The 12585-nt window shown below is 39.2% G+C and overlaps 2 protein-coding genes across 2 annotated transcripts; both read right to left on the reverse strand.

The window, feature by feature from the left end:
• Nucleotides 1-604: 604 nt before the first annotated feature.
• On the reverse strand, nt 605-1915 carry LOC134253292 (zinc finger CCHC domain-containing protein 18-like). The gene has a single exon (XM_062735807.1). It carries the CDS (start codon nt 1913-1915, stop codon nt 605-607), a length of 1311 nt encoding a protein of 436 aa, XP_062591791.1.
• Nucleotides 1916-9844: 7929 nt separating this feature from the next.
• Nucleotides 9845-12114, reverse strand: LOC134253293 (death-inducer obliterator 1-like). The gene is made up of 3 exons (XM_062735808.1): nt 12070-12114; nt 9988-10548; nt 9845-9850 (listed from the first exon to the last, which is right to left on the reverse strand). Exons 1-3 carry the CDS (start codon nt 12112-12114, stop codon nt 9845-9847), a joined length of 612 nt encoding a protein of 203 aa, XP_062591792.1.
• Between the last annotated feature and the right edge of the window lie 471 nt (nt 12115-12585).

The following is a 12585-nucleotide window of genomic DNA, read 5'->3' on the forward strand; positions in this document are numbered from 1 at the left end:
TAACTGTCATTACTATGAGAATTCTCAGTCACTAAAGTAGAAATATTTCTGTCTACACCTCTTGCTATTCCATTGACAACAAGCGACTGATATGGTTCTATAGTTATGTTTTTCTTACTAGTTGTCTTGACACAATATGACTTGCACTGTGTACTGTCAATAGCCAATTGCCACGCATCAGGTAACTGACAGGACATATGCGAGTAATAATCTCTACAGATTCTCAAAATATTTGTTCCAACAATAACAGGACAGTGTCTGTTGAACTCTGTATCTGGTACTATCACGATTGGAACAAATAGTTCAATATCGAGTAACTTGATTGTACACTCAATGTAACCTTTGTACTGCAGAACTGAACCATCCGCTACAGATATTTGCAGTCCAAGGGTAGACAACTCTTTCAACTCTGGTTTGTCTATAAGATTGTTGTACTCTTTATCAGACAATGTTGTAATCATAGACCCACTGTCTAATAAAGCATTCATAGTCACACCCTGTAACACAATTTCTACTTCATTTGACTCACCAATCATGTCACATTTAATTTGTTGGCCATTACCTCTGAGTACACTGGTCTCTCCTCGGCCACTAGTAGAGACCACTAAAAGTTTGGGTCCTGCTTCTCTGCCCCTGAACTATGATACTGTCCCTTGGGCTTACCATATCCTCTATACTGACCTCTTTGCAGGTTTCCTCGACTTCCTCTGTAGGAGTCACTACTGTGAGAATTTCCCTTAAAATACTCACCTCTTCCTCGGTTAGTACTCTGTCTTCCTCTGAAGCTACCTCTCCCTCTACTATAATCTTGTCTAGAGTCAACTTTAGGTGCATCAAGTTTCATCAAAATCTGACTAAACTTATCCTCAATCTTACCCTCTAACTCTGTCTGTAAATTCTGAATTTTCTTGTTAATTCTTTCCTCAGCTTCACTTTCTACTGATATACCATGTTGATGTAACCTGGGATTTTTATCAACACCTTGACTCACCTTTTCTGAACTCTTTTTGTTGATCATAATTTCTTTCTCAACCCTTCTAATCTCAAGTAAAAGCTGATCATAGTTCTTAAGCGTATCGTACTTATGACGCGTTTGTGATTTTAACCGATCAGAACTCAACGAAGTCCAGAATTTATGACGGAGTAAATCATTCTTTGATGATTTATTCAAATAACCATTGTCAATTGCATTCTGTAACATGCTTTCTAATCTACACCCAAAAGATGTTGCACACTCACCCTGAAATTGATATGCATTAAAGAACTCTTGCATGATCATAGCATTATTTGACACTTCACCAAATAAAATATTTAGTTTGTCAAGTATTTCTTGTACACTAGCTTTTTCACCAAGAGGAATAAGCATGGTTTTGGCTGTACCCCTCAGAGATCTTCTGATACTCTGAATAATAACTGTCTCTTTTATTTCAGGATCATTCATAAGACACTGAACCTCATATCGCCACTCTCTATAAGTAACATCACCCTTTTGTGGGGGTTCATCACCAGAAAACTGGGGAATTCTAGGGATTTGAGAATGTGTTACCTCATAAAAATGGGATGTGTTCCCTTCTTGACTTAATTTAAAGGGATTGCTTTGAGGGGGTAAACCACTGAAACTCTTAAATTTAACCTCACCATAGGGGTCACCTTTACCAATGTCAGCTGGTACACTGGGAGGGGGTGGGAATTGATATGGTTCAGAAGTTTTAGCATTGGAGAACATTAATGGCTTTTGATCTTTACTTACAACAGGAGTACTTGTTTTTGGAACATCCGCCTCTGAAACACCTGCAAAGTCCAACTTACTTTCCTCATGCAATGAACCACCCTCTTCTTTAGCCTTATCAAGTAACTTCTTGAGTTTTTCAGACACCTTATCTGCCTTTTTAGACTCTTCAACCTTATCTGCCATTTTAGACTCTTCAACTTTCTACACAAGTCAAACAAACTTTCAATAACACTAAAGTTCAACTAATGGTCACTCAAATGTATCACTTACTAGTAATAAACTTGATAAAGTACAAGTAACCTGTAATCACCTGTTATATCAATTCATAAAAACGCAGCGCAGATATGCAATATGCAAATCTCATGAAAAATATCATTGGCAAGCATATACACACACTCAGACAAAGTAACACTCATGCACATCATCTGTCACTAAAGGTCAAATTAAGTTGCCATGTCAGTGCAAAGGTTAGTAGCATGCAAGGGAAGTGCAAAGAAATGATGACCTAATTTCTAATACAAGATTTTTTTAACTAATTCCCGGTATAATCAATTTCCAAAAGTACACAAATAAATTTCAATTCCAAAACAGAAATGATAAACTTTACAATTTTTCAGAAAAAAAAAAATCAAAACAAAATAAACAAATAACCTTACAAGTAAATAAATAGCAGGCCTGAATTAAAAAAAATATTGCTTTTATAAACACCAAGAAAAAAAATAAAGTTCAAATGTTAAACAGAAATGAAAATAAAGAAATCGAAAAACAAAATTGATCGATCAGCTGTTTAAAGAATTTCCGGAAGCTTGTTCTAAATTTAGATCTAAAAATAAACTCGGGAATTCCCTATGCAAGAAGATGACAAAATGACAAAACAAATTCAATCTTTCACAGCACAAATACAGACACAAATACAACACAGGATAATCACATCATATAAGAACAGATAAGTAATCACTGAATTACACAGTACCTGAGGCCTCGTTGCTTAGTTCCGAGTTTCCTAGCGGATCAATGCGGTTCGTGCGGGTCACGTGGTTCGCCGCGCCTTTGGATCCGTGCGTATTCCCGCCATTCGTGAAACACTGAATTCGTCGTAAAGTTGACACACTTTTTCACTCTGTCGTTCCTTGGTAATAACGGAATATAAACGCACAGGCACAAACACACACAGAATCACCTCTTCATATGGGTTTCCATGGTATAGGTACTGGCGTGAAAATAGAAGTAACCGCTCCGGCTCGTCTCAGCCACGGTCCTCGTCTCAATAAGTCCGTCCCCCGGGGATTGAGATTCCAAGGAAATAAAGCTTTGGTGTGATGTCCCGGTTTATTAGAATTGCGTGGGCGCCATTTGTAGCCAGTGGTAAAACATCAGAACTAACAATCTGGTTCAGGTTCAATATTATATTTATTAATGTTGAAATAAGACGTCAAAAACCTGAAATATTACAATTACACACAACATATAGACGACACATAGACAGACCTTTAGACAGATAATTAAAACATAATAGACTTTACTTTAGAATAGATTCTTACCGGGACACACACAGGAATTACAAATATTACTATCTGTTATTGACTATAGAGTAGAGTACACATCTAACCAATTCAACGGCTAGGCTCAGAGTGCCCGATGTTAGTGCGTGAAAGCGGGAATTTGGTGAATAGGATAAAGTCATGTGACTGTCCGTCTAGTGTCTAAAAATAACAACAACCTCATTCACACAAAGTCTTTCACACCACATTCTCACATATACGCAGCGCTAGTATAGTAATTAAAGGCATTAAATAATACATAACCCTGGTTACATGTATGTACGTAATTATTTTGAAACTTTGTTGTACACATTTATCTAAGATTCCTTAAAATAAATATAACTGTTTTCAAATAATATTTGTCTATTTTCATACAATTGTGCCAATTGTATAAATTAAGTTAATATATTGAATAAAATTCACCCAAGTAGTGATCGTCTCTGTGGCGTAATCAATAAGGCACCGGACTGGCAACCTCATGGTCGTGAGTTCGATTTCTGGCGTGTGCATACATGAATTTTATTCAGAAAATAAGGCCGTGCACTATTTCGGCATAGTATGCTTACGCTATATAAATCCTTAGACCACTATGCGAGAATAGTAGGGTATGGGTTATATAGAGACAAACTGACAGGAAGCATAATAATTTCGTATAGCAGGGTATAAATGATAGTTATAGTTTTGAATTGACCCATGCTTCTGTTGAATTTTGTATAAGCGGCAATAACATATTCAGAATATAAATACAGGGAAAAAACTATTATTTGAATGAATGTAAACGTATATACATACATCATGTACATGTAGTTTTTTAATATCAAAAACAAATAAACACAAAATGGAAATTAAAAAAAACAACATTTTTTTTATTAAAACAAAACACGAAGCACAGACAGCTTGGACAACAAACAAACAAGCAAAAACTTTAAGGGGGTGTCAAATAAATTTATACCATTTTATTCCTTTAGTCTATAATTATGTATCATAGATAAATATACATCTACCTACCTTTGCCAGATACATGTACGTATTTCTTTTCACATTTTGGTTCCCACCCCATTTCACGACATGTGTTTTTATGAATCTTGAGATTGTTAACAAAGGCATTTGGACTACTTTTCTCAGCTACGGCCAAATTCAAAGAGTACAAGACAAATATTCCAATAATGCTGCACGTCTTCAAATTCATGATCTAACCTAGCTAAGTAAATCTGAATATTATAACAAATCAAGGAATTTGCTTTTATATATTATTGTTTTGTTACTCAGTCACATCTATACTGTCATTAAAATGTTATATGATAGCTTATATCAAATAATTTATACACGCTACATGTAGATTCATACTAATTACTGACTGAATATACATGTACATGCAGTTATATATACAATTCAGTTAAATGTTTTTTCAAAATAAAAACCTTATATCATATAGTATACATTATATACATGTTAACTTAAAGTACCTTGGAATTATCAAAATACCATGTACAATAAAATACTTTTGATTTCATGAAGTAAGAAAGCCACAACCTAGATGACAAATAAAAAATGGATTTAAAAAAGGTAAACGATTTTTCAGCGCAGGGAATTAAAATAGAGAGAGGATTTTTAATCGGACGATGACAACCCTAAAAATCTTCAAATAAAACAAAGTACAATTCTTTAAACCGAGCATACATTGAGAATTTAATTCAACACCCGAAAAGTTACTTCTGAGATTAAAGTCTTGCGATTAAAATTTAGACCTAGAATTATTATATATAGCTAAATGTAGCTCTATAAATTAAATGTCTGTCAGTGTTGATAAAAGATTGTTTTGGATGGTATCACTAAACATTAATAACGAAATAAAATCACTCTTAGAGTATGAATTAATTTAAAATTTGTTCTTGTACTAAACATGTTTTAAAACATGTAAATTTCTACATCACATCACGTTGCATCACCCATTATCATATTTTTAGATTAAACTCCATTCGGCACACCTAGGCCGATTCCCACTTCATCTGATAAGGTGACGGAATCGACGGCACGAAGGTTTGCCAAATGGAATGGCAAGGGGTGTTGCTAAAAGGCGGAACGGAAAACAGAACGGAAAGCGGAACGGATTAAATCACTTCAAATACACAAATTTTATCATACACGATATATATTGTACACATTCAATCCCCCACTATTAAATACAAGTTGATTTTGTCCTGCTCAGTCTCTTATTTGCAAAAGTCGCTAACACAGCAGTCACATAGAATCGAATTTGAAAAGGGGGTGGGGGTGGTAAACGAACTTGAAAAGTATTTGACAAGCAAAAAACACAAAAAGAAGACAATTGTTTGATTCGGGAGGGGAGATTAAACACAAAAAGAAAACAATTGTTTGATTCGGGAGGGGGGATAAGTTCCAACTCCCAACATCTTCAGTACTATTTGTTGAGCACTAACTTGCTACATTTATTATATTCACAAAAAGGGTGAGAATGTGAACTTGAACGAACATTTCCGTAGTACTTAAAAGGTTATGAGTGGAGGGGGGGGCAAATATTTGATATCTAAATGAACCATGGAAAGAGAAAAAAATGTACAAAAAATTATTGAGATTACGTTTAGGGCAAACCTTTACGGCAAGCTCGAATAAACATCTCTTATATGTATCCACTGGTTGTTAAAATTTTATTCAAAAATATAGTTCTTTTTTTTGATAGACAAAGTTGTGGTAGATATAATGCAGATTGCAAAACCTTTGCATTCATTGAAGTTAAATTTTGTTTGTTTGCAGCACATATGTGTGCATGTTTGGGGGGGGGGGGGGGGGGGGGGGGGGGAGGAGGCGTATATGAATGACCCCGTAATAATGAGTTTGTTTTCCCGCTCTCTCGGAAATGTCTTAGAAGTTGTAATAGGTCGGCCCCCCCCCCCTTTGTGTCCAAAATGTACATAAGGTTTAATAAATCAATTTTTAATGTGGCTGTGGGCCCCTACTCAGACCCAAAATTACCAACTCCCTTTCAAGACTCGCGAATTCGATACTGCGTGCATAATCTGAATGGCATAACTAGGCCTCACCAATAAAATTTCTTGTTCTACGGACAACTGACCCCAAAAAATTGGGGCGAGCGAGCGATTTGATAATTTTAATATTAATATTTTGATGCACAATAATTTCCAGGGGAAGAGGTAAAATAGCGATTATATATTTTTTTGTTTTCCTTTACATTTCTAGAGTAAAACATTATAATATCTTTTTCAAATCCCCTAATCCTATAAGACATTCACTATTCCATATTTGTACATAAACAAAACAGTAATAACAATACTATTACTTTGGTTTCTCACTTTAATTACATAATGACTTAACTCCATATGTAAAAAAGAAAACAATTTTAAAATATACACATGTACAATGATTCCTTTACATATTTAGAGTACTGGTTCTTCATTTCATAAAAGTACAAAATTCTGTAAATAAATCTCCTAATAATACAGAATATTAACTCTCATATGCACCCCAAAACTTTGGTGTTTTCAGGGTTCCATGTTTTTGCCCTGTACAAGGTTTGCTTTGTTTACTACATGTACATTTATGAGATTTATCACAGTTAAAAAGTGTTTTTTGCCACCATCTTTTACATAACAGAATTAACAAAATGTGATGTGATCAAGACTTATGATCACATAAAACTCGCCAATTCCAGCAGAATTACTGTTAATAATATTTCTCTGTATTTATGCACAATATCAGAAGCTTAACATGGCCCCAAAAGTCACGCATATAATACGACTGATATATATTTTAAAATAAACTATCAAAGATTTTTATCAAAGTTTAAATATCATGACAATTATGGGAAACTACTTCGGAAAATCGTTTAGGTAGATGGATACTTTAATTTCTTCTGGGTGATTTAAGACAGCTTTGAATGCACTGTGGTTCAAGTGAAGGCCTTTTTGAATGACTTATCCATGTCTGCACTATATGAACAGTTCTTGTGGTTTTAGTGTAGTTTATTTTCACTGTAGATATTCAATCAAGAAAAACCACAAAATTTTGCTGGAGATAGTTGCTTCAACACTCTACATCCCAAATATATAAATCAAGTAGCTCAGAAGTCTCCCTAAAATAAAATGGATGCAATTTATTAAAAGTTTTAAATATACTTATTCCAAAAAATTAAAATGATATATGCATCTTTATCCAGTCTTAATATCTTGCACTTACATTTAGGTATCTCTAAAATTTGGTTTATGTCCATGGTGGGCTTATCTGCCTAAACATAACAGATCTGGTCTATCCAATCTTCACAGTTTACCACGATGGAGATATGAAGTTCACTTGCTTCCTTGTCGTAACTATGAACTGCTAAAACATGCTTAAAAATCCACTGGATTTTAGTCCTAAAGTGATTCCCAAGACAAAATTGACGACACAAATCACTTTACGTAAAATATTATGTATATTACTCAAATAAACGACAACAAATGCCTTACACAAATCTCTGCTGATGAAAATGGTGGCCTGCGCCTCGTGGTGCAAATTCCGGAAGAGAGAGAATAATCACACAGGCTCCCGAGCCTGATCTCAAATGTACAAATATAACACCCCCCGCAAATACACTACATTCCCCCCATTTTGTAGAGGAATGACCCAATTCCGACAAGGCGCAGGCCATTTACAATATCATTTAGGAACAATTTTACATAATAGACAAGGAAGGTTACCACCTAAAAATGTACAATACCAGTTAATTACAAGATGTGTATATAAAAAGTCTTTTAAACATCAAATTGTTTAAAAACACAAATGAACAGATCCTCGGCTGTGTTCCCGACAGTCAGATCAGCATCATCGCAGGCTCCTCCGGACTTCCTGCCCTTGTCGCTCTGCTCTCCCGGACTATCTGGCTCCGGCGCCCTAATATTGTATGGGTCCTCCCTGGACTCCCCAAAGCTTATCTGATTCTCGTCACAGGATACCCCGATCACTCAAGGGAGCAGAGAATGACGTAACTGTTGACCGAACAGGATGCTGAAATTCCTCACAACCTGCTCGGCCAACACACTAACTTCCACCTGACGGACCTCCGCCACCCGTCGATAGATTACCCCGATTTGACCAGGGGTCATCTCACCCTGACCAACACCGAGGTGGGGGCTGTCCGTCTTAATTAACAGTCGGTCAGTGGGGATCTGCCTTACTCCCTGGAGTTGCCCCCAGGTGAAGTGCTGGATCAGCCCACTGACCCCAAAAAATACAACACGCCCCGTGGCCAACCATTCGTCCACCTGGGAACTCCCCCAGTGAACGAATGGAGGTATAACGGGACCCACAAGGGAGTGCGTACTTGATCCAGCAGGTGCTGGCAGTCGAGGAGCGGCTCCTGGCCCATCGGGTCAGAAGGTGCTCCCCTAAGGTGGAGTACCAAAGGGGTGAGGGGAGTCGCCAACCGGCAGAATTCACCCAACACCCACCTCTGGTGACTCCAGTTTGACCCCCTAAAGTAACCGAGGCCCACTTCCCCGATTACCCAACCATTCCCCACACACCGGTCTACCAGCGACCGAATACTACTACCAGTTACCCCTGCCACCTGGGTTGGGTGAAAACCAACAGCCGTCACCCACCCTGGCTCTGGGGAAGTATCGGTGGGTGGAGTCGGGCCATCTTCATAGACTGCACACCCCCCCCCCCCCAATGACCTGTACAAGGACATCCGAAACGCCTGGCAGGTGTGCAATCTCTTCTGTGAGGGCCGTCAATGCCAACCTCACTGACATCCGTGTTGGGTGCCAGTGAGCGTCAATGACCTTCACGGTCACTGGTTCTTGCTGGGTCTGGTACCCAGTCCCTGGAGCTGGGCGGACCTCACACTCGCACTCCCAGTCCTCCCTTGGGATCGGGTAGACCTGCTGTGCCCCTCTAAAAAATGGATGATCACACCTCACCCTCTGCACAGACTGTGCAGCAGGAGCTCGGCGATAGGGCCTATCATGCCACGGTCGCCGAAACTGCTGCCGCACCTCTGGAGTAACCCTATTCAGCAGATCCGCAATTACACGAGGATGAGCCAACATCCCCACATGTACAATGAGGCCCTGCTGCACCCTCTCCAAATCCAGTAGGGTCAGGGGGACCACCCCCAAATACTCTGCCAGTTCATTGGCCAGGTCATGCCATCTGGCCCAAAACTCTATGACACCGGTTTAAAGCCTCTTTGGACTACGGCTCTAAGCTCATCTAATGCCCGCTCATCATCCCTGCCCTCCTGGGGCAGATGGAGCGAGCGGGCAATGTTCCTTAAGAACTGAACCATCCTGACGGGTTCTTCTATCCCCACCGGGCAATGAACATCAAGAACATGCCGGGCCACCGGCCCGGCACCAGTGAAGGTGGTGGGACAATCTTTCACAAAACAGTGCCTGATGCCCCGCCGCCTGGGAGGTTGGCAGGGAAGTGGTAATGACGCAACAGGCTGCTCATCTGCCTTGTCAGCCCCAGGCTGGTCCCCAGACTCCTCGGTCCCCTCCGACCAACTCTCTGCAAACAGCTGCAGCTCATCCTCCATAATCTTTCTTTTTCACTCCTGAAACATATAAAAAAAAACAAATCAAATGACATGATAACCCCGCTTCTACAGCGGGGTGCTTATGGTGCTACCTAATCCCCCTGTAAAATCACCCCCCGCCCAGAGACCCACTCAGCTTAGCCCTACACCCCTACCAACTTGCAATCAGGGCAGTGATAACTTGCCATTTGTTGTATTGTTGCTTCTGTCTCTCCCACGCAGCCTGGGTGAAACCAGTCTTTGCAAGTATCACACTGTACCATGAAACCGCGAGGGTTTTTGGTCTTACAGACGCAGTACTGGTACCGCTTGGCTTTTGCCCGATACCGTTTTTGCCCCTGGTCAGCCGAAGCCTGGGGTCTAATCGACGAGCTTGGTTGCCCCTGACTTGTTCCAGATCTACTTCGGGTCCTCAAATAAGGCGCATCCCCACCTGTACCCGCCTTACTTTGCTTCGGTTTTTCCGAGGGTTTGGGGTTCTGGGTCAAAGGTTGAGTTTCATCGGTTATCGACTCCTGCTCCTCACGTGCCTTGTAATCTTTAATCCATTTCGGGATCTGGCGAGCATTACAAGCCTTGAGTTTGTCATGGTGCATGACAATAACATCCCGACGAGTGCGGATTGAGTAGATTGTGTCCGATTTGACTTCTAATACCACTCCAGGACCCAGCCAAACAGACTCGACCTTCTTTCCAGCATTCCGCCTCCAGTACACCTGGGACCCGTTTCACAAAGCTTACTTAAGACTAAGTTCTATCTTAGGAAAGAACTTTTTCCTAAGTTCATTACTTATCCGTTTCACTAACCTCTTCTTATCTTAGGATATTCCTAAGTTATGTCGTAACTTTAGGACAGGTAAATTGTTGACTTAGGAAGAAACTAAAAATTGCGACTGCATATCCAAGATTTCTTATTAGGGGAGAGAATGTGTTTGGGGAGAGAAAATCCGATGAACTACTAGTATATGAACGATTGTGTTCTCTCCAGGTTAAAACTGCTTTACTTTGCATGGAATTACACAGTACTAGGCTTTCAATAATTGGCAAATTGTGTCAAAATTAGTCCAAGGTATATAAAAATGTCCGTGCACAAAAGTAGAGCTGGCGAAATAGATGTACTCATGCTGAAGAGCACGCCTTTGGGAAAAAAAGCAAATGACATGATCCATTATTAAACATGTATGTATACATAACGTTTTTATCTACATGTACATGTATATTTTTTTAATATATTACTAATATTTTAATTGATATTACATAAGAATTTTTTTGAAAAATGATATTTTAGATAAATGGAAACACTTATTCACTTTTTATAAGTACATGATTCCTGATGAACCCCCAACCAAGCTCCGGATATTTATATAGAATGGTTGCATCTAATCTCCGGGCCCTAGGACGTTATTATTGAGGGGACACAAGCATAACTCAGTTTTGTTTGGTTTGTCTGTAGTATTCTAGCATCGGTAAAATTATTATTACTCCCCCCTCCAGTGCTCCTTCAGCTTTTACGGCCATGAGATTACAACCACTCTTTCTCTCTGCTTAATACAATGTATAGGCTAGCTATGCATGAGATTTCAATAGATTTCCTTTATTAACCTTTTCTTTTAGTATTTTCATATCTGTATAGTCATGAATTTGGGATTTTTTTTTTCTGGCATGGCATTCTAATTTATATATACGAAAAAGCTTTTCTGACGTGGAGTAGTCATTGGCAAAAATATTTTTTAAATGCCCTCACATGTGCATTTGTTCGCTACGAAGCAATCATTCTGAATTTCATTTACAAGTAGATACCTTATAAAGAGCAAAATAAAGTAAACGTATAACACGTAGAACAATGTTTTAAAAAATACAAATAAAGTGTACCAGAAAACGAAGAGGACTTGAAAAGGTGTGTCTGTGAATGCTTAAATTTTAGCAGCAAACTTCGCAAAGTTAAATCATACTTCTGTTTATAATCCCCAATCCTCCTACCCCTCCCATTTTGAAGCTGAAAATATAACCCATACTGACATACTGAGAGTTGTAGATAGAGCGGAAAACATATTTCATTAGTCCTTATAAAGGCACAACTTAAGAATTGACTTAGGAAAATTTTAAGATAAGATCGTTTCGTGAAACAGCTGTGGCAAATCTTAGGAACTTCCTAAGTTATAACTTAGGCATATCTTAAGTTATGTCTTACGACATATCTTAGGAAACGTTTGTGAAACAGACCCCTGGTCCCCAACCTTGTATTTCCTCTCACGGAGGTGAAGGTCATAATCGCTTTTCATGGTCTTTTGGGCTGTCCGCAATTTTTCTCGTGCCACTTCATGAGATAATCTGAGAGACCTTTCGAGCCCAGCCACATATTTGTCAACAACCCCCTCCCCCCATTTTGTAAAGTCTCCCCTGGGGGAGGTTTAAACATGAGATTGGCTGGACTGTTCACTTTTCGTCCAAGCATGAGATGATTAGGGGTATACCCAGTTTGACGGTTAACTGCCGAGCGCATTGCCCCGGCTAACAGGCCCAAGTGAGCGTCCCAGGCCTTTGGGTCATTGTCAACATAACATCTGACTGCATCCATTAGGGTGCGGTTATACCGCTCCACTTGGCCATTACCCGATGGTCTATAAGACGTGGTCCGCGATTTATATATCTCAAGTAGGTCACAGACCCTTCTGAATAGCTCTTCGAGACGAACAGACCTTCCTAAGACTTTGCAGGGCTGAACTACTTCCCTTGAAAGTGCGTCAGTGCAG

This window comes from Saccostrea cucullata, unplaced genomic scaffold (genome assembly GCF_032062105.1).
Source record: "Saccostrea cucullata isolate Sc308-1 unplaced genomic scaffold, CSIRO_AGI_Scuc_v1 ctg1475, whole genome shotgun sequence".
In the NCBI taxonomy this organism is placed as follows: Eukaryota; Metazoa; Mollusca; class Bivalvia; order Ostreida; family Ostreidae; genus Saccostrea; species Saccostrea cuccullata.